The sequence below is a fragment of the Lytechinus pictus genome, chromosome 12 (assembly GCF_037042905.1).
Source record: "Lytechinus pictus isolate F3 Inbred chromosome 12, Lp3.0, whole genome shotgun sequence".
Taxonomy (NCBI): Eukaryota; Metazoa; Echinodermata; class Echinoidea; order Temnopleuroida; family Toxopneustidae; genus Lytechinus; species Lytechinus pictus.
This window is the reverse complement of record NC_087256.1, coordinates 20,530,673-20,558,326: the sequence shown is the minus strand read 5'-3', so window position 1 is coordinate 20,558,326 and position 27,654 is coordinate 20,530,673. Positions and strand designations below refer to the sequence as shown.

Genomic DNA, 27,654 nt, shown 5'->3' with positions numbered 1-27,654 from the left:
TTCATTTATGTTCAGTGAATTCGATATTCCCCCCCCCCTTTTTTTTTTAAGCGATGTGGATTTCAATATATGTCCAGTTCTATAATAGGGGATTTATATGGGGATCAATCCCATCTTAATTCCTCGATACATAAGGGGGACGTCTATGTGCATGTAGTTTTTTTTTTCTCGTTCCGATCTCATTCAATCTTTGCTACGGCCCATTATCATCTAAATTCACCTTATAAAAAAAAATTGCTCAAAATCAAATTACCTGCTACCGAGATTTATTCGCTTTTCTTCATAGCAAACAAAATATAGTAAAATAAGAAGGCTTTTATCTTTGAACATGTCTGAACATGTTACGGTTTTGGCGGGAAATTGTAAAATCTCTGTGAACGAATGATAAGATTGCCTTTGTTTACATCTTGACAGCGCACATTGTTGGAAGGGGATTCCCCTGAGTCACGTGATATCTTTTCACCAATCAATGAACCACCAACGTTAATTTTTCTCTTTTCGGCTTTTCTCTCCTCTACTCAGGCTAAAAACGGTGTCACCTGCCCACCTGTCAAGAATTCGGAGTTCAGTTCGGCTCTTCAACACGCTTTGTTGTACTTTGTAAGTATTTTATAGAATAAGAAGATAATGATTTGAATTGCAGTTTTTATATATACCATTTGTAAAAATCAGCCAGCGCTACTGTCGCCCGGTGCATGATGATTTCGTGCGTGATGCCCACCGAACCGCGCCGCGACCTTCCACGCCACAGCCACGGCGACTTCACTGGTAGTGGTAGTGCCCGTACTCCGTAGGCGTAGTAGTGGTACTACTGGTTGCGGTTGGGCCTCTTTTGCTATGTCTATTATTTATTTTTAGGCTTGGTTTGGCCACTCATACGAATGGGAGATTCGGAGGCTTGTTATAAAACATGGAAAGACTTCTTTTAAGTTTTATGTCCCCTCCACTAATTAAAAAAAATACTTCTCCAAAACCCCCTTCCTTCATTCTTATTTTCTTCTTTTTTTTCTTCTTGTCTTACTTCTGCAGTCTTGAGGACGCAATGATGATGACTTTTAAAATAATCAAATATACTTCTTCATCATTGACATCTTGACACTCTTCCCGTAGTCGCAGAAGAGAAGGACCAAAACAAAGATGGATTTCCCTGGGAAATCCATCTTTTGAAACAAAAATCACTTGAATTTTATGAATTTCATTGATTTTTACACCTTCCTACGCCTAATGCATAGGAAGGTTTTAAAAATTATAATACAAAAATGTGAAAAAAAAATCAGGTTTCTTACCTAACTGATGCCGAGTAGACCCCTCGATCCACATGTAAACAACGTAAGTACAATAGCGTCGACCCTTGAACCGCTTATGTATGACGTACTTCCGGCTAGCGATGCCGTTCTGATGAATAATTTATAGGGAAAAAATATTATTTCGCAAATGTAAAAATTTATCACGTAATTATGAATAATTAGTATAATACTAATAATTATTTATAATCACGTAATAAATTTTAGTTAAGTGCCCTGGTGTAATCATTCAATTAATTCAAGGTTATTCTCCAAAGCTTCTGACTCCCATTTGCATCTATCGCATATTCCTCCGAAATTACTGCATGTAGAGACAGACTTTTTGTCTGGCATTTCGCAAAGAAAAGTCAGATTTCGATATTCGTGTTATCAAAAAATGCGGAAGAATTATTTTCATATTTTTGACAAGCTTTCCAATGCCACAGGCAAGACGATTTGATCAGTCTCGGCAAGAAGAACAAGCAAGCAGAAAATCTCATAATGTATGTTTGATCCTAATTCTTGATTACTTATATTTTGTTTTCTAGACGAATTCTGCCAAAGTCTGGGATGGATCCTCTTCACCGTATGGTATTGCAGAAGAACTGGACCTACCTTTTAGATTCCTTGAAGAGTGACGATGTCATCCCTTATCTCATTCAAGAATTAGTCCTGGATTTTGACATGGTGGAAGAAATTGAAGCTGCAGAAACCAACAAGGTGAGAAGTGGAACTTAGAAGCAATGAGCTACATGTACAGTATGTTAATGTACATGTATGCATGGGATGTGCAAATAATGAAATATTTAACATAGATTTACATTTACTATATCAATCTCTAGTCTAGAAAGTAATCCGTTTGCCTGAGCATTACCATGGATTTTCTTTTTCTTCCTTCTTAATCTTATCTCTTATAATCTCTCCATGTGTCTCTTTAAAAAAAGTCCTTTGTGCAAATGCATGTAAAATTTGCTGTTACTACAATCTATATACATGTATCAGTGAAGCTTCACGATAACCAGATTTTTCAGGAGTAACTATTATCCCTTAAGCAGAAGGGGGAGCAAACATGCAAGTACAGTTCACCCATTCCCCCCTAATAATTCTGATAACTTGAAAAAATTATACTATGTAACACAAATATAATAATTCTAAGATAAATTGGAAACTGGAAAGAATCCACTAAACTTGGCATTAAAAAAACTACTATTTAACGACAAAAATTTGGATTTTTTTTAAAACCACTTTTGCCCCCCATCTGAAACATGGATCAATACCCCTGTCTATCAGAATTGATTCAGCTTACACGTAGTAGTGATGGGTAAAATAAGTACAGATAACTCTGTCTAAGTCAACCTTCCATACGTAAAATAATCGCCTAAGTCGAAGCAAGTTTTTAGACCAGATAATTAAAAACATGTGTTATACATGTAGTACATACATGTACCTCATTTAAGTCGATTTTTTCCTTAGTCCTAAGTTGAACATATTTCTGTGGTCCCAAGAGATTTGAATTAGGAAGAGTTACCTGTACATGTGCTTGTGTGTCTATTACATGAGCACTGTATTGCTTAGCCATTTGATTCATAATTAAAGGGATGGTCCGGGCTGAAAATATTTATATCTTAATACATAGAGTAGAATTCACTGAAAAAAATGCCGAAAATTTCATCAAAATCGGATAACGAATAATAAAGTTATTGAAGTTTAAAGTATAGCAATTTTTTGTGAAAACAGTCGTCATGAATATTCATTAGGTGGGCTGATGATGTCACATCTCCACTTCCGTTTTTTTATGTTATTACATAAAATCATAATTTTTTCATTGTTTCATACTTGTGTGAATAATATGTCTCCCTTTAAATGAAATAAGTTGCAGCAATAAATATCTGATGCACTAAATCAGTTGTCAATCCAATTTTTCTAGTTCTTGGAGGAAAAAATTTGAATAAACCTAATTTCATATAATAAAATACAAAAGAACAAGTGGAGATGTGACATCATCAGCCCACCTAATGAATATTCATGATGACTGTTTTCACAAAGTATTGCTAAACTTTAAAATTCAATAACTTTGTTATTTGTTATCCGATTTTGATGAAATATTTGGCATTTTGCTCAGTGAATTCTACTCTATTAATTAAGCTATACATACTTTTAGCCCGGACCATCCCTTTAACCCTAAAAGGACTGGGGGGCATGATGGCCCCCCTCAACGCTTTGAGCGCTATTTCCGAAACGCAAAAAGATAGCGCCGCAAAATTTTATGACTTGTTTCTTTGAAGTCTCGCGCAACGTTTGAGACCAAATTTGTGATATACGGGTAGAGCATCGCGAGGCCACGAGACTTTTTACGAAACAATGTCAAGCTGAAAATGGCTCATTTTTACACTTTGTGTACAAAGTCGATGGGAGATGAAATTCATAAAAGGGTGATTTTTTTGTTCTAATTGGTCTGCTTAATTAATCTAGGGTTTAATTTAGTTGTTAAATGGTCTGTAATATTTTCCAATGAAAAAAAAAAAAGATGAAAAAGCAAAGGAATACATAAGAAATTCTAAAGACAAAGAAATACATAAATAAAAAATTGGTTTTCACAATTTTTCTTTGTGGAATCCTTTAAATTAGATTAAAAGGATGACATCTGGAAAAAAAAAGAAAATTTGAAGTGAAATTGGGTGTTAAATATGCATATAATTTTTTCATTAATAAATTTGCTTATTTTATTCATAATAAATAAAAAGAATTATTTTCAGAAATGTTTTACTGACTTGTAGTTTATGTCGTAACGAATGTGCGTGCCAAATTTCGGCGCGATTGCGGGAACGGCGGCCGAGATCAGAAGGGGGGGCAATCATGGCCCATGGCCCCCCCCCCCCCCAGTCCTCAATACATCTCAAATAGCCCAGTCCTTTTAGGGTTAAGTCACATGCAGAGATTGGCAACACCGATCTCTTCAAGTGATGGGGGGGGTTAAGACAACGCAACAGGCCACCACCCCCCCCCCCCCCCCATAGACTCACTCCTGGAATTGTGAGTGAAAATTTACCTGAGACTTAGTCAAAGTCGATAAAAAGATAATTTTAGCAGTGTTTTAAGATTACCGGTAAGTGTATTTATATAAAGGATAATCAGTAGTGCTAAGAAAAAAATCTAGTGATGATTACTTTGTTATAAGGCATTTTTTTTTGCTTATTGTCAGTACTTGAAATGGTTGATTTGTTTTGTTTCCTGATCATGATAATTGATGTGTCAATTTTCTTGCCATCAAATTGCACATTCCATGTTTCCTCAACCAAGAATTTCAACATTACTGATTTAAGTACATGTACCTACAATGTATGATATCTTAATCTCAACAGCAAAAGACGAGGCGACTAATGACCAAACTGATGCGGAGAGGGCCGACAGCCTACCAGGCTTTCAGGGAATCGCTGCAGCAATACGATGTGTATGATCACCTGGTACAAAGACTTGATTCTACTCGGATTGATCCAGCCCTGCTTCCTGAGCCTTCACCAAAGACATCACAGTCAGGTAACCATGGTTTGTTGGAGTTTGAACAGACGTGTATCATTCAGATATCATTATTCACATCTTGGGCCAACATTTGATGTCACCATCCGAAAGATGTGACCAGGACTTGAACCTTGAATCTCTTCATAAATTCCCCAATGTTTTTTTCATTTATTAAAAAAAAATAGTTTCCACTTGTGGGTTGGATGGCCCTCTTCAGCCACAGGCTGTTCTTCAGAGGGGTCGAGTAATGTAGTTTGGATTACAGGCAGACGCCATAATGTCTAGTTTAGGCACCTTTAGAGTTGGATTAAGGCACATTTACAAAATTAGGACTTGACAGTCAGCTCATGCAACCATAATCCATTTGTAAGCAAACTAACAATTGATTGATGATTAGGACAAGATAATTGGCAGCCCAAGGGGGGGAGAAGGGGGGTTAAACCACCCCCACCCCATCCCCCTTTAGATCTACCACTAGACTGGAACTGGAACAGTTTCTTAGGTCCAAAGCACAAGAAAGGCTAACTAATCGTGCGTTAAGTCATTTGTAAATACAAATAGTTTATGAAACACCCACCAGTATATTCTTGGACCGACAGAATATGTTGTCAAATATGTTGCGAATTGTGGAAACAGCTCCTTTGTTTTGTATTTCATCGGTATTCTGTATTTTAATTTGTCAATTTATTATACAGAACAACCCGATATAGGGATCACTCAAATGGAAGAAGACACACCAAGCCAGCCGTCAACACTCTGTTCTCAGTCATTCCAGCCACAACCAGTACAACAGTCACCACACCAGCTTCCACAACCACCACAACAGCTACCACAACCACCACACCAATCACCATTGCCAATGACAACAGGAAACAGCAATTTTAGGATAGCAGGCAACAATAACTTTGTCATCATGGGTAGCAATAATACCCAGGTGTATTACCATTGACTGCAGGTTCAGTCAATAACATAATAATATAGACCTGTATTCTGAAGCCTAGTGTAATGTAGACCATGGTCTAACTCTGTGCTAAAAAAGTATGGGAAGCCAAAAAAAAATCCATTGCATTACATGATTCTTATCTTTGTATCAGAATTGGCTTTCCATATAGACAAATTTAAAATATTAAACTAAGCTTCAGAATAAGAGTCATAGCCCATAGTATTCAGTCAGTCAGCAAGCCCTCAAAAAGTAGCTTCTTTTATCCAAGTGATATTCATGACTAGAGGGTTTTGCATTGTTAATGAGCTTGGTGCAGACAAAAACACCTCTTTTTATTCGACCATTGCTGCTCTAAATATTGACAAAATTTCATATTTTGGTATCTTTATAAAGAAGAAATATCATTATTTCAGGTTGTGTGTCTGGATTTAAAAAAAGATTTTGTAACATAGGTGAAACTTTTGATCTAAAACATGAAACAAAATAATTATTTTCATACAACAAAACTTGTTGCTTTTACACCTAATTTCTGGTTGGGTCCAAATAATTTTTAGATTATGATAAAGCTGTAGATCTAAGCTTTAATATGATATAATTTTTATAAGAAGAGGTATCTTAAATGGGTCAGCAGCCAGCTTTTCATAGGCCAAGTACATTTAGCAGTTTAAAAACAAGAATACTGCGCTCTGATTGGTCATAGAGACTACACACCCACGCAAATTCCAATGTTCCCACACTGGGCCTCTGCACGGTCACACTCACCATGTGGTAATCTCTTCAAATTACCTGCGCCTGTTGTTTTGAAAACACTATTCAACCAATCAGAACTCTGGATTTTATGCTATTCAGAAATCTCGTCTTGCGTTTTGGTGGAAAAAGCTGGCTGCTGACCCATCTAAAAGGTGCCACATATCAAGAGTGACATTGTAAGAAAGTATAGAGTTTGAGCTTTCTGATGATATAAATAATGTTTGTGCCTAAAACACAAAATCTTGCACAATTTGCAAGAGAAAAAAGAGGAAGAAAATTTTGTTTGAGGCATCTTTTCATGCTTAAAATTCACTTATTTATCAAAATATTTTATTCAAAAGAAATGATCAATGTAAAAGAGTAACGTTTATTCTTTCATATGGTACAAAAATAATCAATTTCACTCTAGGAGAAAGTGGTTAAATTCTTTGAGAAACAAAGTCTCACAATTTAGGAGATTTTGAAGGGACATGAATTAAGCCACGAGAGGACTTGGATAAATCTTGCTCATTAAAACAGGGGCTTGCAGACTGACTGTATTGGCCCACACATACATTGAATATTAGTATGAATATCCATTTATTTAAATGAACTGTACTGTAGCATTTACAGGGGCCGCGGAAGCGGGGGGCTGGGGGTGCTTTAGCCCCCCACTTTTTTCCATAACTGTACAAAAACGTAAAAATGACCATAAGATTGGGATTTTTTGCATGGTCAGCCCCCCCCCCCCCACTTTGAAGCCCGTTCCGCGGCCCCTGATTTAATTATTTCTTTTATATCTTGATATTTTTATCACAAGTAGATTTGTTGTAGATTGTGCTTCTCATTTTAGAATTCTTGTGCACTATTTATAGAGATTCTAGGAAGTAGTGCATTTTTCCATACAGTGGTGCTAAAAAGTTGGTGAGCCTCACCAGAAAATGCGCTTCTTCATGCTGAGTGTTGAACGTAGACAACAACACTACAATGTTTGGCTAGCCCAGAGCAACACGCTACAATGTTTGGCCAACCCAGAGAAACAATTTATACTGAATATAATATTTTATCACACGACTTCACAATTAAATATCTAAAACATGGCAGAATTTGAACACTTTTTAAATATGTTCATTTTCTGGTAGGGTTCTATAACATTTTAACACCACTGTACAAGATGGCTACCACAACCACAGGATAACCCAAGGTCATACCACCTCAGATGTGGTAGGTCCATTGATTATGGAATGATAACTTGTGTAAGTTATGTCAGGAAGCCTGACAAAAGTAATGTTCATTGTATTTCACATGCCTAAGTGAATGTACATGTACAATTTCAAAGTGTTTTCTTTTTTCGTCCATGGGTTTGTGTAGATGCCGAAATGGGACGATCATTTGACGAAAGAATACAGAGGGAATTCTTGTTGAAACTTGAAAGACAATTTTTTTGAGGTAGGACTTTTTAAAGGTGCCTTTATAGTGGCAGATGTTTGGAGGTGCTTTTGATTGTGATTGACTTCTTTATTTAGGACAGGATAATTATTGGGAAAAAATAGTTTATCCTATGTCCCATGATTGGTCGAAACTATGAACGGAGTACTAAATGATGTCACAATCATTTCATTTGTTTGATTTCAGCTTTTTTTTATCAGTATCTTTGTTGAGCTTGGTGAAAAATATTGACCACCCGAATTTGGTGGGAATTAGTCTATGGGAGATCAAGAGGTGGCCTTCTGAATACCTACTTATCCCCATTGAAATAAGTGTAAGTTGGCCTGGTTCTAAATATTTATGAATCAGGGGTGGTATTCGGAAAAAGTTCTTATATCTATTCTTATCTTTTATCTTATCTCACTGAGATCTAGGAAGATGCAATAATCATTGCAAATCGGTATTCTGACAATCTTCTTAAATCGTTCTTATCTCTGTAAGGACTGCCCCCTCCTGAGCTTCAACTCGCTCATATTTTAGATATTACCAATCAAAATACACTTTATACTGGCAGTTTAACCAATAGAAGCTTTCCTTATGTCAAGAAAATATTATGCGCAGTGTTTATATACTAATTACTTGCATAATTACATGTACATAATTGCGTGAAATTCAGAATACCACATGCACATTATGTTTTATGTTTAGCGCACATTGGTATTGTTATGCGCAAGTTATATAAATTTACGCGCTAGGCATAAGAGAGAAAAGATAGGAAGAAGATAAGGACGTTTTCAGAATACCAATTTGAGATTGTGACATAGGTAGCTTTTTACACTGATTTCAATCAGGGTCTATTGGGTATTCATTAAGCCACCTTGAACCGATTCACGGCAAGTCTGGTGTGTTGAGATTTTGCTCTACCAAAATTTGATTGTGAAAATGCTGAAAAGCACCAAGAGAAAAGGATAACTTGGCCCTTTGACACTCAATAGCAAAAGGGTTGTGTGGTCTAGTGGTTAGAGCATTGGACTCATGACTGACAGGTCAGGAGTTTGAATCCCACGCTCGGCCATCATCTCCACTTTTACCAAAAATGCGCAAGGATAATTTTGCTGTCCGTAAGGTCACCGACTAAGACTGATTACATTTAGGCTTAAGATGCTTTCTATGTAATTGGTTGCATTCAAGCTTGATGTTGATGTGGCAGAAAGCTGTTTTGCCGAGTTCCTACGGGAGTTACCTCAACAGAAACAGAATATTTTATAAGTCTTTCACATAGTCATCCTTACATGTACAGTATCTCTGCTTGTTTCTGCATAATTTCAAGTGAAAAGCATTGGATGTGCCCAGTCGAATACTGAATATTTTACTGTCAATTTGTGAAATATCAGCGCTTTTTTCAATTGAATTTTGTGAGGCATTATTATTTCAGCATCATGAGAAACCTCAAGCAAGGTATGATATCGTGACAAATGTCAAATGTTGTTTTCCAGGTTATGTTTGAATTCTACCTCGTCTCTGCTGCCATTGTGTGTGCAAGATTTTGCAAAACTCCTTGGTCTGTACTACATGTATGCTTCTAAACATCCTATTATTATAATGTTTGGCAAAATGTTATTTACGGATCACATCAGAAAGCTTTTCACCTGTCTCCAGTGGCCACTTAATCTGAAGAGTGTTTCACAAAGATTTAAGTATGACTAGAGAGTCGCACTTAAATGCTGGTGTGTACATGATATGCAATCTTATGATATGCGATCTTGTGTGCGTCCTCATGGCAAGATCGGTTAAGCCTTTTATACCGCACACAACTAGGCATTTAAGTACGACTCCAAGTCATACTTAAATCTTTGTGAAACACCCCCGTAACTCTTTGTAAGACGGGGCCCAGGGTTCATTATTGTTCAATTATCCTTGATTACACCTTGTATCTAGCCCAATGGCAATTTACAAAGATTATTTTGCAACTTATGGGGGCTATTATAACTTGGACCTTTAAGTGACTACAACGCGATCCCCTGTGTATGATTCTTGTTGAAATTTTTAGGGTGTATGTTATTATGTTGATGAATTTGTAAGCATTTTATGTTTCTCACTCATGAATTTTCCTCTTTATAGATGTTTTAACCACTGCCACTGTATCGTTATACTTTTTTCCACTTTATACTGATGTTCTGTTCTTGTGCAATCTTTTTACCATGATATGAGAGATACATTGTATAATGTATTTGTACTTTTAAAAGGTTGAGTTATGTAGATCTAATTCTCATACATTGTTGCCAGTTGTAAGCTCACATTTTGAATATGTTTCATGAAACATATTTTTAGGTGATATTTTTGTGAGTAAGCTGCTTATATGAGGTATGATTGACCAAGGAATCCTCAATGATTAGATCACTATTTTGTTTTGAATTATGAGTAAGTATACACATTTGTGCTTGAGAAGTAAGAATGCACTTTTTATAGGCCTTGTTTGTATGTGAACAAGATTGAAATGTAAAATAAAGTATTAATGATATTTGAAATGTGAATAAACCTTTTTTATTGGGTACTTATGTTTTGCCATCGTAGTAGTTTTGTGTTATATGTATATTTTCTGTTTAACCTCAATTTAGAGGAAAATTAGTAGCTTGATAACTGATCGCTATCAAGGGTGGGGCCACTGTATTTTAATCGGGGGGGGGGGGCAAGGAAACTTTTCTCTCATTTGTATATATGGGGTAATGCAGAGTTTACTTATTTTTTCATTACTCTACTTTAACCCAATTTTATGCTCTACTTGTTTCTCTTTTCCCACTCTTTTCACTACTTGAAAAATCAAAGGGAGGGGGAGGGGCAGTCTTCCTCTCTTCCCCCCTCTGTAGATTTGTCCCTAGGAACAATCATTTTTTTTACACTTACCTGGACATGTATTTAATTTATATTATTTTGGCCAAGAATAATTTTTGTTGGTGTCATCCATACACAAAGCAAATGGGCTTCTGACCTCAGCGAGACAAAAGTTTGGGTGCAAAAACATATGTTCTTGTTGCATGTTGTTTCTTTTGTCCTTTTCATTTTTGCAAAGCAAATCTCCAATATTTGAAATTCAAATAGACATTGCTATTTAGTAGTCAATGACATATACCTAAAAAATAAAATCTTGAAGGGGTGATGTGTGAGTTGTGTTTATGTGTGGGGGGGGGGGTACAATTTCAGAAGGTCTCTGTTATTTGCTTTAATGTGTTAGCTTCCATTATGCCGAACCTGAATGTATTTGAAAACGGAATACATCTGCTAAAAACCTGAGAGGAATTCCTCTTATAGTCAAGTTGGGTTTTGATGAAAAAAAAACGAGTTTTAGTTGAAAAAATCCATCATTCATTAAAGATAACTGAGATGAATTTTTGGGATGAGATCAGTTGTCAAATGCAGAGATCACCCACTCATTTGATTGACTCTACTACATTAATTGAAAAGGTTCTTGAGGTCAACTTAAAAAGTGCATAGGGGTGAGTGTAAAATGTATGCAGGAATTAGGGGATGACGTACAGTGCGTTTTCATAAGCCTTGGGAAGATGATTCCATTTAGGGAAAGTTAATTCATAATAAAGTTGATATGAAATTAAAACTGAACTAATAGCCAGTCTTTACTAAATATAGTGGGGGAAAAAGGCCCGGCCCTGACTGAGAGACTATAAGAACAAAAACATATGCCTACATGGGAGGATAATGGGCTATATACTGTCAGTTTACAGGAGCCTCCTCAGTGCACGAGGCAGGGCCCAGCTAGGGAGGAGCATATGATTTTTTTATATAGATAAATTGTGTTGAAAAGGGAACATGAAAGAAGAGAATAAAAAAAGACCTAATGAGAGGGTATAGGTCGTGAAGCTCTCTGTCAAGAATGAATTGAATTTAGAACAAAATATGTCAACATTAGGAATAGGTAATTAGGTCTTCCGGCCCGCCCCCCCCCCCCCCCCCCCCTTAACCGTACGTGGCGCCGCGCCATCTCGATCTCGCGAGTTGTTCCTAAATCCTGGTTCCATGGCGACAAAAATGGGGTCTGAAGGTGACAAAAGTCTTCTAGAATTGGACGAAGAAAGTCTTTATAAACATTTGTTGTTACAGGTATGGAATTCTTACCATAGTGTTTATCTTTGTATGTTTTTCAAAGAGAAAACTATTTATTTGGACTAGAAATCTAGACAAATGACAAATTATGAGTCCGTCGCGACTACCGCAACGGCAACGGTCTCCACGGTGAGCCGAAACTCCCCGTGTTCAGCGGCACGGTTGTTCGGACCTGGTAGTATGATGGTGGGCCCCAAGTCTGCGCACCTAACAATTTGAGTTAAGATTTAACGTGAATTTCTTCTTATTTCACAAAATCTTTCTTTTGGTTAATAGTGTTCCTTATATTATTAAGAGTAAGTGTACCAAATTTCTCATTAAAAAATGAAAGAAAATATAAGATTTTCTTGAAAAAACCTTTGGGCAGTCATTTTCAGATTGAAAAAAAAAAGGTAGGCCTAGGCTACCCCATGTCTGCGCACTCATTCACTTTGCACACGATTCGGGGATTTTGATGACAAAGGCTGCATTTTGAGGCCGTCACATGAAGTGCCCTGAATTCATTATTTTTCCACCATTTTGAGTCGGATTTTTTTATGAATACCTGTCTATGTATTGCATGTGTAAAGTTCGTGCTCGTTGCGTATCTTCTTTTATGAGAATCGCGCAGATACGCGGGTGCGCAGACTTGGGAGACCGCGCAGACATGGGGGAACTGACCATACGTCCTCCTGCCGTGCCGAGACTCTTTGATTTAAATCGTAAGGTAATCTTGCCGATCTTTTGTCAATATTTTCATGAATATTGAACTTGTCCTAAAGAAACTTACGCCAAAGGGTAATTTTAGGTCGTTTTCATGTTGATGATTGTCAGATTTTAAAGATATTGGCTACTAGTAATTTGAGATAATGACCGTCCGCGAAGTTTGGACTCACTGCCATATACCGTAGATGGGGGTCGGGTGTCCGGACACTTTACATTTTTGAAGCCTTCTTTTTTGTCTTTGGAACACTAAAAATATGAATTCAATAGTTGTATAGACCCTCATCATCTTCTATTTTGTTCTCTATAATATTTCCCAACATTTTGTACTAAAAATTGATGAAACTTCGCTTGTAAATTTTTTCAAATGACTTTCTAAAATTGATCGTCCGGACATACAACCTGTCCGGACACACAACAACTGGGTATACATTATAATCCATTTTACAGAGAAATTGAATTAACCATCTAGTCACTCATCTATCCCAACAATCCTGAAAATGCTGCCATCTTGAAAATATTGATTATCTGGCTTTTCACAATAATTGAACAAACAACAAACGTAGCCTAACTTTTTATTTAATTTCAACTTAAGACAGTTTCATTCAAATCAAGATCTTCTTCTGACTACAAAACATGTGACTGACTTAGTTCAGTAAAAGTTGGACCCTAATTTCCTTAAGATGTAAAACAGTGTACTGACTACTGTTAACATAACAGCAACAGTACAGTGACACTGAAAAATCCGCTGTTTCAACTTTTGCAGGAGATTTTAACATTTTCAGATTTTTTGAATTTTAGTTCTAAGTTAAGACGGAAGTCTACCACTCCCATCATGACCAGCCCAGGCATAGGACTCATACAGTGCTGGTGCTTCGCATGACACTTAATTATTCCCTCTTTTGGTGGGGGAAACGGTATACAAAATAATGATTTTTATGAGTGCAATGGACAGAATACTTCATGAGGTGAAAGATGAAATGATCCATTCAACGAGGCTACGCCTCGTTGAATGGATTATTTCATCTTTCACCTCATGAAATAAACATTCATTATTTGGTTTATATGACACCTAAGAAATCATTTTTTTTTCATATGAAATTCATGAATTTCGATGCAAGACATGCTCATGCAGTGCGAGTTCAGTCTGTTGAGATTGTTACGTCATTACAACATGCGCACTGCTTGTGCATGAGCTGCAGTCTCGGTGGGCGAGTGCAATGGACAAAATCGTATGGATCCGAAATTGCACGATGAATGGATCCAAAATTGCATGGTTGATGACGTCATTGCATAATGGGCTGAATGATTGATATCAAACAACCAATCAAATCACAAGGAACCATCTAGGTGTCATACTCATATAAAGCGCAATAATGTAAAGTTGTTAATGAAGAATGTAATCAGCTTACCAGCTTTGTGAAATATGTGATTAATATCCCAAATATTTATTCAAAAGAGCCGGTGACATTTTCCAACGATCGATCGTCGTCATGTTTCTTTTGCAGCTTGAGCCTTGAGCTAATGAATGCACCAGCCAATCACGTTTGTGTTAGCATTTCAGTTTATGATCGATGAAATGAATTAGAAAGGGTTCTTTGTGTGTGAGATGAATGGTAATTTATGAATTCGGAAATTGCCTCATTTTTCCTCTAGGGCTAAGCCTAAACTCAAATGCAAGAGGATGTCAGAATGAAAAAAAATCAAGTTCAAAGTTGGATACAAATGCATACAATGCAGTGCACAGGAACTGTCTGCGTGTTTTCTTTTTTTTCTACATTAAAATTGAAGGATTTTATGCCCACTTTTTTGAGTTTTGTGAATTTTTAGGTCAAAATGCAAGTTTTTAAAATATCTGGGCAGCAACTGCCTACCAACCCCCCCCCCCCCCCCCCCGCTGCGTATGGCCATTAAATGATGTTTGATTTTAATTGTAAATTGTAACCCTAAATTTCACGAATGGTGTACCGGTAAGAACATTTGAAAATTTGGCCCAAAAATATTGTAAAGGGTGGACCAGAACGAGATTGTAAAAGAAACTGAAATATACCCCTTTAAAAAAAAAGTTAGATTTTTTTATTGTTTTTTGTTTGTTTATTTAATTGGTTTTTAACAGGCCAATGAGAATGCTGGTGGGCTGTTTGGAAATTCTACTCCAGATCCGAGCCAAGCTGAGGTCAATGTCGTGACGCCTGAACCGGGAGTCTGCATCAAGACTAAAGATAATTCAGGAAAGAAGGTCTTTGTTAATCTGTGTAAAACAAGAGAGGTAGGTGGAAATTTCTCATGATTGCACAACGTTGTATGTGGGGTGTGAGATATTTTATTTTTCAGCTTATCTTCAATTTTTTGTGTACTTTGTCTTTATAGTCTCTGTACAATTTCAGCTATTTTCATTTGTTGTCACTCACACTTCTGATTGTATTAAAAGACTTTGGTTTAGAATTAGAAAAGTGCATGAATACCATCTGGTTAGACTCAATAGACTGATTTTGTTTTAAGAAAAAAAAGTACTTCATATCTGGCAAGCACAGAGGTGTAGTTTTTGAGAGTGCATAGATGAGAATCTGTACATGCTTTTTATTCGTCATGTTTTTCCCCCAATTCTCTGGAAATGAATTACTCTGGATAAGACATGCTATACACAATCCAGATTTACAGGCAAAAACCAAACAAATTGGTAATGATTAATGAAAACAGAAACATAAATAAAGAGATATGTTGCCCTTGTCTACTACTTGAAGTGTTGAAGGCCCGGGGGGGGGGGAGCACTCACATTCATTGGTGGTATGGGGACGTGCCGCTTTGATGACCCCCTTTTTCAGACCTAATTTACAGTTCTCTAGATACTCGGAATGAAAAAAGTTTAGTTCATAAGCAGCTCTGCCCCGCTCGCAAGAACCCCGTTACGAGACATCTCAGCTCCATACTTCCCCAGCCCTGTCAAGCGCGTGCACCGCATGGGACTATGCACGCACGGCTTCATTAGTAGCCGCTCCATGCATGGCTAGCGCATGCACAGTGCTAGCGTGCGCCGTACCTACAGTATGTAGACACGTTTTTCACACCGCCCAGTATAATAGTTCCCAAGATCCCTTATTTTACCCTTGTATTCAGTTCCTTAGACCCCCATTTCAGAGTTTCGTGAGGCACACTCCATCAGTTAGAGTGCATCCCCCCCCCCCCAGGGTTGAAGGATTATGTACCAGTATTGTTAATCAAATTATATGGAAGATTTAACAAATGGCAGGGCTCCACACTAACCCTTTTTTTCTACTGGTCCAACCTATTCATGTCGGACCAGTAGATACCCAGTTTTTCAATTTTTTACTGGTCCGAACCTAAAATCTACTGGTCCCAAAAAATAAAGAAAACATTAAAAAAAGGCGTGAGTTTATTTTGCTGTCCTTTCTTGTTACCCCCCCCCCCCCAAAAAAAAAAATGAAGGAATGAATGAATGAAAGACAAAAAGAAAGAAAGGAAGGAAGGAAGAAAAAAGCAAAGGTAAAGAAAGGATAGATGTGAAGGAAGGAAAAAAAGAAAGAACTAAAGAAAGAAAGAAGGAAAGGAAGGAAAGAACAAAAATAAGAAAGAATGAACAAAAGAAAAAAAGGAAGGAAAGAAAGAAAGAAAGAAAGAAAGAAAGAAAGAAAGAAAAAAAAAAGAAGGAAAGAAATGATGCAAGCAATAAAGAAAGAAAAAACAAAAGACAGAAAGTAATGAAAAAAGAAAAAGAAAGAAGGAAAGAAGCAATAAAACAAGAAAGAAAGGGTAAAAGGAGAGATGGAAAGAAGGAAAAAAGAAAGAAAAAAGAAACGAAGGAAGAAAAAAGTAAAGAAAAAATGTGAAGGAAGAAAAAAAAACCAAAGAAGGAAAGGAAGGAAAGAAAGAACAAAAGAAAAAAAGAATGAAGGAAAGAAGGAAAGAAATGAAGCAAGCAATATAGAAAGAAAGAACAAAAGACAAAGTAATGAAAGAAAGAAGGAAAGAAGGAATAAAAAAAGAAAGAAAGGGTAAAAGGAGAGATGGAAAGAAGGAAAACAGAAAGAAAGGATTGAAAGAAGGAAGAAATCAAGAAAAGGGAAAATGATAGAAGGAAAAAGGAATGTTGGGAAGGAATAAAGAAGGAAGGAAGCAAGCAAGCAATATAAAAAATATAAAAAATGTAAAAGAATAAATGAAAGGAAGAACAAAAAAGAAAGACCAAACTTCAAAGAAAGAAAGGAAAGGAAGCAAGCAGTAAATAAAAGGAAGAAAGAAAAGGTAAAAGGATAGATGGAACAAAGGGGAAAAAGAAAGAACAAAAGACAAAGAAGAAAGGAAGGAATGAAAGAGAGAAAGGGCTGAAAGAAGGAATAAAAACAAGAAAGAGTAAAGAAAGGATGGATGGAATGAGGAAAGAAAGAAAGTAACAAAGAATGAAGGAAAGAAAGGGGAAAAGAAGGAAGGAAATGAAGAAAGAAAGAAGAGATAAATATAGGATGGATGGACTCGAGAATTAAAGAAAGAAGGAAATCAAAAAAGAAAGAGCATTAGAAATAGAGAAAAATATTAACAGGACAGAAAGAACAAAAGACAAAGAAAAAGGGAAAATTAAAAAAGAAAGACAGTAAAAGAAGAGAGGGAAGAAACAAAGAAAGATTGAAAAGAAAGAAGGAAAGAAAGATTGAAAGAAAACAAAGGAAGAAAGCTAAAACTATCATCATAAATAAATTATCAGTTTCTTTTTGGCTCAATTAAAATATACTAGTACTAGCTACGAAAGAAACCAAGTGTATCAACACACACACAAATGCATATGTGGGGCTATCATGTATTCAGACGATATCACTCAAAACCCGATCTCTTTGAACTAAAACAGAAGTGAAAATTTCTCCTTTTACTGCTTACAAATGACAGAGTTACCCCAATTTTGGCAAATTTTTAGGAAATATGGACATTATAAGAGCTTTTCATTAGTGTGAAATGTGAATTTTGACAGTTCTGTGAGAGATTTCTGCCAGAGGTTAGCCAAGCTTCGTTCGTGCAGCCAGTAGGAAATTTACCATGTGGGCTGTGTGGCTGGCTAGCCACGTGTACACTGTATGTTACCCTATCAGAAATTGCATGCGATTCATTCTGTGTGTGTTCTGTGTGTGAATGCCAGAATTTAACGGGAGGAAAATGGTTCGCAATTTGAGTCATGGAATATTTTTCATGTTTATGTTGGACTAGCGAATTTGACCATTTCTGAAAAAGTTACTGGCCCAACAATAGTTTGTATTACTGTTTATGTCGGACCCATAAATCTTGCTATTTTTGGAAAAATTACTGGCCCGACAATGATATTTTTTACTGGTCATGTCGGACCAGTAAATCTTGCTATTTCTGAAAATCTACTGGTCCGACAGTGATTTTTACCGGTCTGGGACCGTCGGACCGGCGCTAGTGTCGAGCCCTGCAAATGGGAAAGATATATACACATATTTCACTTTGGGTGTAAATTTATTGATTGATTTATAGAAGGTTTGCATTTACATTTTACCTGTTGAAGTCTGAGTCTGCATATATTTGCACTGGAATGTGTGTTCTACATGTAGCATAAGGAGTATTAATGAGCTCAGCGGAATAATGATAATAAATACAATACAATAGTAGCACTGCATACTGTTATCCTAGCTTTAGCACGACTATCCTGATAAGGTCCCTAAGCATTCAACAAATTTCTTCCTACCTGCTTCCCAACTCAACCTGGGTTGAGAGTGGCAAATGACATGAATGCCTTATTTTTCTACTATTTTTCATTTAGATGCCTGCCCCTCAGGATATTACTGACTCTGAGCTAGTCAAACTCCTGGACTCGGATGAGATAAGCGACTACAGAGTTCCACTTAGTATTGGAGAACCTCATGCTGAAATCGATAATTGTGAGTGGTGGACACGAGTGTCGTGAGACATTCATGTTCAGTGCATGAACAAATATGCAGACTTCCGATGTCATACTTACCTTTATAGGTCAAGTCCACCCCAGGAAAATGCTGACTTGAATAAATAGAGAAAAATCAAACTAGCATAGTGCTGAAAATTTCATCAAAATCGGATGTAAAATAAGAAAGTTATGACATTTTAAAGTTTTGCTTATTTTTCACACAACATTGATTAATTGCACAACTAAGTGAGTCAGTCATTGATGTCCATCACTCACTGATTCTTTTGTTTATTATTGTTTGAATTATACAATATTTCATTTTTTATAGATTTGACAATTAGGACCAACTTGACTGAACCATGATATAGTATTAAACAATGCTAATTCCACATGTTCAGAGAGGAATTAATCATTGTATCACTTGACAATGAGGAGAAAATTAGAATATTTCATATAATAAAATACAAAAGAAATAGTGAGTGGATGACGTCATAGTCTCCTGATTTGCATACCAGCCAGGATGTGCATATAACTGTTTTGTGAAATTAAATGTCATAACTTTCATATTTTACATCCAATTTTGATGAAATTTTCAGTGTTATGCTTGTTGGATTTTTCTCTTTTTTATTCAAATCAACTTTTTGTTGCGGTGGACTTGTCCTTTAATAAGTCATCTTGTAGGCCACACCTTTCCGTAACAGTGAGGTACATGTGCAGTAGAAAGTATGGTGTGGTATGGTAAAGAAGGTCCCAGGGAACCAATTGAAAATCCATGTTGGACAAAACTTTCTCTCTTAAAATACAGAAGTGAGAGTTCAAAATTCTGATCAAATTCTAGATAGGTTTGGAATGGATTATGCCACATAAAAAAATGGGCAGACCCATGGTGTCACCCTACAGTCTTTTCATTTTCTCATTTAGTGTTATTTAATTACAAAATAGGTTAATTACAAAAAAATGTTGTATTTAGTGGCGGACCGTGACCCGAAGGAGACAAATGATTGGAGGGGCACTGTATTCTTTGTGAACAATGCTGTGCCCCTCCAATGCTTTGTCTCCTCCGGGTCACGATCCACCACTGGTTGTATTGAAGATATCATAATGATCAGGTATAAGTAGTATGATATATTATACTGGGAATTTGATACTTTATTATTAAAATGGTTAAATTGCCAATTAAATATAGAGCCATGAAAACAGGGTAGGAATTAAAGGAGAATGAAACCCTTGAAACCAGCTGAATCCATATCAAAGAGAAAAATCAAAGAAACATATTGTTGAAAGTTTGAGGAAGATTGAATGAATAAGAAAGTTATGAGCATTTGAATATTGAGATCACTAATGCCATGTAGATCCTCCCATTGGCAATGCGACCAAGATCTGTGATGTCACACACGTACAACTCCCTCATTACTTTAGTACTTATTTCACTTATATTCTCACTTTTATAGAGTCTATCACAAGGTGAGGTGTTCTCTTTCTGAGAGGACAAGTACAGAGGTTTCACAACATTATGTCATTGATGAATCGTTTGTCATATGATTAGAATGGGCAAAAAGAGATGTTTTGGGGTATATTTTCAGTGTCCAAAAGGGGAGAGTTGTTCATTTGTGACATCATAGATCTTGGTCGCATTGCCAATGGGAGGATCTCCATAGCATTAGTGATCTCGACATTCAAATGCTCATAACTCTTCTATTGCTAGTCCTATTTTACTCAAACTTTTGTTGATCTTATTCTTTGATTTTTCTGCTTTCACAAAGGCTAACTTGCTCCAAGAGTTTCATTCTCCTTTAATTATTTATTTTATCTGGCTATTTTGTTTTCAGTCTTGAGGCCAACTTATTAGGGGTTCTTGTATTGGCGTGTTTTTTGTCCAAAAAGATATGAGCATTAGACTTTTATATGTAGACTCATATTTACTGGACTTTCTTATTAGGTCTACAATCTGTAGAAAGTATGAAATGACAATAATTCTTTCAAATATCTGGCAGAATTGGGGTGAATTTTAATGAACTTGGTCACCCTATGAGGTCTAGGGCTATTTTGCAGCATTTTGGCTACAATTCGGGCCAGAATTGTTCTCTGCCCTGGGTTATTTTGTACACTGTATGGAAGCATGACAGCTTTTCACCGTGTGCTATACATGCATGTACATGTATGTGATTGAGAGTGATTTAATGTGATTCCAATCAGATTTGTTGAGATGCACTTTTGCCTCTTTATTGTTACACAGCCGGAAAAGGATGCACTGCATATGATGTCATGATCAACAACGAGTTCTTTGAGAAGGTGGAAAAGAACAACCTTTTCAAGGGATTCCTCATGTCTGTAGTCTTTGAAGGATTGGAACAGAAATATAATATTCTCTTGAACAGAGGTCAGTATTTTATTCAGGATGGTTTCATCGGGGGGGGGGGGTTAATTTCTCAGCCTTAATTTGTGTGATTCTAGCTTGAGCAAAAAGAAAATGAGGAAATAGGGTACGTCTCACTTGACAATATGGGGGGGGGGGCAACAACATCTTTCTCAAAGAGCCATTTCGTGTCTTTTTCCAAATGGTTTACAATTTTCTTAAATTTCAGTCTAGATGGGGGGGGGATGGAGTATGTCTTATCTACCCTTCTCCCTGTGTCATGTTGAAATGGGGATGTCAACTTCTGTTCTTTAAAAAATAGTATTTGAAGCAAGTGTTATTTCACTATTTCTGTCTTTGTAAATTTAAAATGAAATGAGTTTAAAATGAAATTCAGTCCATCTAAAGATAAGTTTAAGAGTAAAAAGTAAACAACTGATATGACAGTTGCAAATTACTGGAATAGGCCAAGCTGAATAGAATTCAGTTATTTTCAATTTGCATCATTCATAATTATCTTGAGAGTAACACTTTCTCATGGACATTACATTTTAACCATGTACAGTTCATTCAAGATTATGAGAAATACAATTATAATAAATTAACATACATGTCTAAATATTTTTGCATTACTGTTGGTGTTCCATATTCCTGTTGTCATGAAAGTCATTCATATCTTTGTGAATAGCTTTATGAAATACTCTTCTTGAGTGGTTGAGAAAGGCAACATCACTTTCTTGGGCTAAGTTTCACAAAGGTTAGCGTGTGATCACAGGGTTGATTTATGCTTGATTATATACCATCAAATATAACAGTCAACAGCACAGTCAATCGCTCATGTTTTTTGTAACTGCTTATATGAATAGAATGGTCCCAGATGAAGAAGAGGAAATGCCTTGGGACACTCCATCAGCATCACCTGCGTACCAAGTCGAAACCTCGCATCCTAGACATGGGACCAACTGCAGAAGAAGATAGTCACCAATCCAGTCGCCAAGAGAGTCAACTTAAACCAAAGCTGCTCATTTCAGAGGTGAGAGTGAGATTGACCCAGAATGAATCATATGACGCAGCAAACGCATTGAAAATTCACTTTATCATTCACAATGGAAATCGTTGTCGAGGGTCGGTGAATCGGAACAGCAGTCTCCTCGAAGTCTCAGAGTAGATGAGAAATCGCACATATGTTGTTAGTCTGGAGTCACCGACAAAACTGCTTTTTCGATTCACTGACTTTCAACACAGACTTCATGGTCATGAAGGGCATTTGACACTAGATTCTCTACCAGGACGCGCCTGCGTAGCTGTCGCAAATCTCCCTATCTACTCACAAATGTATGGATAGCAGGATATAGAGATTTGGGAGTGAAATAGTACCTGGGGCCTGTTCCTCAAAGCTTGGTGATTGATCTTACAGTTGATGTGCACAACATAATGATCAATGTAATCTATTGTAAAATGCTGCCTGTGATGAAACAGAGCGCAAAGCTTTATGGCATTTGGGAACCTAGTGAGGGTTTGCACAAGACATTTCAATGACAACCAAAGGAAAGAAAAGTGGAAACAAGATCTTTATCTTAAGTTTAATGTTTCACTTCATGACCTTGAATCGATCCTAATTTTCTGTATAATTCCTTAGCCCGCTCATTTTGTTCATGTACTACTTCTAAAATTCTTGAAAGCAGTCATGTAGTTAAAAATCACATTCTCGAGAGAGAGTAAAGCTCAGCGCACGCTAAACGATCCGATTGTGATTTCAGTTTTAATTACATTTGAAATTTCAAAGAAGTAAAATAATTTCATTTGAAGTTCAGCGAATTGTCGGAAATTCTAAAATCTAAATTCTCCTTTGCTGCTAGCCTTGTGGTAGGAGTAAAGTCAAAATCAGCCCCAAGTCGCACATGATGACATCACAATTACAATTTGGATTTGAATTTGCATTTATTCCTACAGGGAGGCTCGAAATAGACTGGAATTTTGATTTTCGATATTCATCGCACTATTCAGAATTTTGATCGTTCAGATTTTATAGGTTAAAATGATCAAGTGCTATTATAATTTCTTTGAAAATCAGATCGCAATGGATCATGTAGGACAGTGTGTGCTGTTCTTAATACATCCAAATAATTGGAAAGTGGAAGATGTGGGCCCCATTGCATAAAAGTTACTATGGTAACTGCCATGCATTGGTAACTAACATGGTAATAATGCATGAGAGCCAATCAAATCAAGGATTTCATGGAAGTTACTGTTTTTACTTTCTGCAATTGAAACCAGGGCCCCATCTTACAAAGAGTTATGATTGATCCAATCAATAGTAACTCTATGGAAATCCATCAGTGTCATAATTTTTTCTGCATAAAATTTGCACAATGTCCTTTGTAAACAAAGAGAAGCACAATTAATTTTCAAGAAAACAAAGAATGCATGAATATACATCATAGTTAGAAAACATTTTGAACAAACATGCAAAATAGATGTTGATGTTGCTGGCCGTCCATAGACATAGTTGTGATTGATCGGATCAATCGTAACTCTTTGAAAGACGGGGCCCTGGAGTGGTTTCAAACTGGAACAATAATCAGATTTGCAGAATTATAAACTGAAATCGAGAGGTACTGCACTCACCCTTTCTACCAATAAAGAATACTGAAGTACATGCACAGGTAGATAATTGTTTACTGCATTCACATTTGGCCTCTCCAGATTTCAGATGTCAAGCATTCAAAGGTCACAGAGATCATCGACACGGACAGTAGTGAGAAGGCACCCGAACCAAAGTACACCATCATGCGAGAACCCATGGATGGTCACCCAGAGTTTCTGGTAGTGGATATAGAGCTACCGGGAGTGGTAAGTACATCAATGAAACAGGTCCTTGGAGGTCATATAAGCAATAAAAGCTCAGTAATGCAGACCTTTCAACCATTCTGATTTTAGAGGAATGGAGATTTTTTTTTTACCAATATGAGCTATTGTAACGGTATATTTTTTCTTGATAACTTTACTGCACAGTCCTGTGGGAAATACTCACCTATTTTCTAAAGCAAATAATCCTTATTTTCTAGTTAAGTGGGTTGGGAGGTCTGATTAATGTCTAATGTATTTAATGTAGCCATGATGAGACGGCTTGACCCACATATGCTTTACACCTGCAAAATCAACTTGGAATTCTACCCCAAAAAATTGTCCAAAGTTTTTGTTTTTCAATGCAAATTTAAAGGTCAAGTCCACCCCAGGAAAATGCTGACTTGAGTAAATAGAGAAAAATCAAACTAGCATAGTGCTGAAAATTTCATCAAAATCAGATGTAAAATAAGAAAGTTATGACATTTTAAAGTTTCACTTATTTTTCACAAAACAGTGTTATGCACAAGTAGGTTAGTCAGTCGGTGATGTCAATCACTCACTATTTCTTTTGATTTTTTATTGTTTGAACTATACAATATTTCATTTTTTATAGATTTAACAATAAGGACCAACTTGACAGAACCATTTAGTATTAAACAATGCTAATTCCACATGTTCAGGGAGGAATTAATCATTGTATCACTTGACAATGAGGAGAAAAATATAATATTTCATATTTCATGTAATAAAATACAAAAGAAATAATGAGTGGATGACATCATAGTCTCCTCATTTGCATACCAGCCAGGATGTGCATATAACTGTTTTGTAAAATTAAGCAAAACTTTAAAACTTTCTTATTTTACATCCAATTTTGATGACATTTTCAGTGTTATGCTTGTTGGATTTTTCTCTTTTATTCAAATCAATGTTTTGTTGGGGTGGACTTGTCCTTTAAAAAAATATTTGTAATTTTGAATCGGATTACGAGTAATGATTATTATTGTTACGATTGTTTAAATAATGTTACTGTTATCATTTTTATTTTTGTAGAAGACTGCAAAAACGTTGACCGTGGACTTGGGAGAAGATCGTATCTTGCTGCATGCTCACCCTAAGGCATATCATCTAGATATTTATCTCCCCTTCGACGTAGATCAAGACTTCAGTGGGTCACAGTTTAACAGAGACACCCAGGTAATTCTCTGTTCCATAAAGCTTGTTATCAATTACAAGATATAAAGTATTGTTATAAGCTACTTAGTCATGGCTTGGAAAGGTTGAGTAAAATTTGTAATAGAATTCATCGTTCCTTAACCCTAACTTACCTGGGCTTATTAGGCCCCCCCCCCCCCCCAAGATCTCAGCCACGGATTGCATGATCGCGAAAATTTTGCAAAAAGGTAGAGAATGACATAATCTACAAGATCTCAAAAATAATTTGATTAGTAGCCAGCCATAAAGGAAGGAGCAAATCTGATTAGATTTTGTGAAAGTTGTTGGGTGTTTTTAGGCTTGTATCTGAAATTCAAGATAGTGGGACGTTGTCAGTCTCTTGAAGGGATTTTTTTCTTCAAATTTGATAGCGAACCACTTATGATAGGGCCTAACATGCTTTTTACTTTTTCCTTGATGAGAAGAATATCTTTATTACTGCAACTTGCTTTGTTTTGGTTTTACCAGCTCAGTCAGTCTATTAATTTCCTGTTGCATTCTATTCTATCTTTTTATTTGTGTGTTAACAGATATTAACATTAACTCTTCCTGTGCAACCACAAGGATAGCTAGCCTTCTTTGACTTCAATGTTGGTTGGCCAAACTTTGAAGAAGTGATCGGTCACCAATGGATGACTTTTCTGTGCAACCACAAGGATAGCTGGCTGTCTTTGACTTCAATGTTGGTTGGCCAAACTTTGAACAAGTGACCGGTTACCAATGGATGACTCTTCCTGTGCAACCACAAGGATAGCTGGCCATATTTCTCTTCTCTTCAAGCTGGTTGGACACCTAGAATGATGGACAGCGGACCATATTTTTTCTGATTTAAGTGCTGGCCTGCCTGGCCAGATGTTACTGAACCAAGTGACCGGTACTATGAGATCTCTCAGAATATGAACATTTAACACTTACAGTGCAACCACATGGACAGCTGACCTTATTTCTCAATACTAATTGATCAACAAAGTGACCTGTCACCACTTAATCTATCAAGATGCATGTATCAATGTGGACTCTTCCTGTAAAACTGCAATAACTGGCCATATTTCTCTTCTTCAATGTTGGTTTGACACACGTGTGTCTCGTTGCATAAAAGTTAGTAGTAACTCTGCCATGCAATGGTATCTTCCATGAAGTCCTTGATTTTGATTGGCTGTTGGGTCATGTTACCATGGTAGTTACCATTGGAAGGCAGTCTTATGAAAATAGTAACTCTTCTGCAACAGGCCCCTGGAACAAATGACCAGTCACCATTAGATCAAGCTCCCTGTGCAACCGAAAAGGATAAGCTGGCTATACTTTTCTATACTGATGCTGGCTGGACATTGCTGGACCAAGTGACGGGTCACCTCGATATCCCATAGGAATACTACAATGATTCTCTCTGAAGGACTACATCCATCAACACCAGTGGAAATCTGGGCCCCATCTTACAAAGTGTTGCGATTGATCCGATCAATCACCACTATGGACGGCCAGCAACGTCATCTATTATGCATGTTTGTTCAAAATATCTATTTTTTCATTGCTTTCTGGAAAATTCAATGTGTTTGTCTTTGTTTACATTGAGTATATTTCCTGTAGAAAAAATATGACACTGATGGATTTCCATAGAGTTAAATTGATTGGATCAATTTTAACTCTTTGTAAGACAGGGCCTTGTGTGTATCATTTACCACAAAAGGGGATCCCAAGTCCTGCATAAAGTCCCTTGAAACATATGAACAGCTTTATGAAACATCCACCTGGTTTGGCATAGCTGGACCAAGCAGGTTACCACTGGATCTTTGACTGGCTGGTCATTGCATGGCCAAGTGACTAATCACCACAAAATCTCCCACGATACGAATATTGATCACTTTCTGTGTAACCACGAGGATAAAGTGGCTGGATGCACAAAGTATCATTAAACTTGAAAATAAAGCACCTACATTAAAGGTTGCGGTATATCATGCTTGACAGTGTCCAGTGCCCCACCCTGTAGAGCTAAAAGGGAATGATTGGTACATGTAGTTGTGTCATGTAATGTGTGATTTTGAAAGAGACCCCAGCTCATCAGGCTGCTGGTCATTTTGTGAGAGTTAGGATTTTCTCCATTGAATCAAGAGATCAGTTTCTATGGTAACCTGTAGAATCTTCTCGGTTGCTGGTCTGGTTTTTATGACTATTTTTTTTTGGAAAAGAATTAATCTAATAAATTCCTTGGAAAATTTAAAGGCTTGTTTTCAGTAATGCTTATTTGTGCACCTATATACTAGGACTTGCCCTGCACCTGTCATCCATATCTCCCCCCCCCCCCCCCCCCGAGCAATAAGATTGAGATTTTAGGAGTTTTGCGATTTTCTCCTGCAAAATTGCTCCTACAGCTTGACCAAAATATAATATAGTGCGTCCCAGAAAAAAACGAAACCGAGATTGAGCGATGATTTATCATAACGTAATCACAAATACAATAGACAAATGACCTACCAATGTAAAGCTTAAAATCTCCTCTTTCGTCTGATATTACTTAGATTATTCCCCATTCACGCATGAGTGAGCAAAAACAATTTGAAGGATACCAAAAACTCATTTGGCGGGGGTATCTGAATTTCAAAAA

General features: G+C 36.7%; 2 protein-coding genes across 2 annotated transcripts; both read left to right on the top strand.

The window, feature by feature from the left end:
• The first annotated feature begins 469 nt into the window (after window positions 1–469).
• LOC129273017 (uncharacterized) lies at window positions 470–8,827 on the top strand. Its single transcript, XM_054910079.2, has 4 exons — window positions 470–600; window positions 1,832–2,003; window positions 4,646–4,820; window positions 5,498–8,827. Exons 2-4 carry the CDS (start codon window positions 1,854–1,856, stop codon window positions 5,749–5,751), a joined length of 579 nt encoding a protein of 192 aa, XP_054766054.2. The 5' UTR covers window positions 470–600; window positions 1,832–1,853; the 3' UTR covers window positions 5,752–8,827.
• Window positions 8,828–11,883: 3,056 nt separating this feature from the next.
• On the top strand, window positions 11,884–27,271 carry LOC129273675 (PIH1 domain-containing protein 1-like). The gene is made up of 8 exons (XM_054910741.2): window positions 11,884–12,018; window positions 14,840–14,992; window positions 18,512–18,629; window positions 20,868–21,011; window positions 21,854–22,020; window positions 23,694–23,840; window positions 24,891–25,034; window positions 25,583–27,271. The coding sequence occupies exons 1-8, from the start codon at window positions 11,935–11,937 to the stop codon at window positions 25,619–25,621; spliced, it is 996 nt and encodes a 331-aa protein (XP_054766716.2). The 5' UTR covers window positions 11,884–11,934; the 3' UTR covers window positions 25,622–27,271.
• The last annotated feature ends 383 nt before the right edge of the window (window positions 27,272–27,654 follow it).

Excerpts from the sequence above, each read along its gene's own strand:
- LOC129273675 (XM_054910741.2), top strand. The coding sequence starts at position 11,935 with ATGGCGACAAAAATGGGGTCTGAAGGTGACAAAAGTCTTCTAGAATTG. Across the intron at positions 18,630-20,867 it reads TCATGCTGAAATCGATAATT|CCGGAAAAGGATGCACTGCA; the intron begins GTGAGTGGTGGA and ends ATTGTTACACAG. Across the intron at positions 22,021-23,693 it reads CAAAGCTGCTCATTTCAGAG|ATTTCAGATGTCAAGCATTC; the intron begins GTGAGAGTGAGA and ends TGGCCTCTCCAG.
- LOC129273017 (XM_054910079.2), top strand. The coding sequence starts at position 1,854 with ATGGATCCTCTTCACCGTATGGTATTGCAGAAGAACTGGACCTACCTT. Across the intron at positions 2,004-4,645 it reads AAGCTGCAGAAACCAACAAG|CAAAAGACGAGGCGACTAAT; the intron begins GTGAGAAGTGGA and ends TAATCTCAACAG. Across the intron at positions 4,821-5,497 it reads ACCAAAGACATCACAGTCAG|AACAACCCGATATAGGGATC; the intron begins GTAACCATGGTT and ends TTTATTATACAG.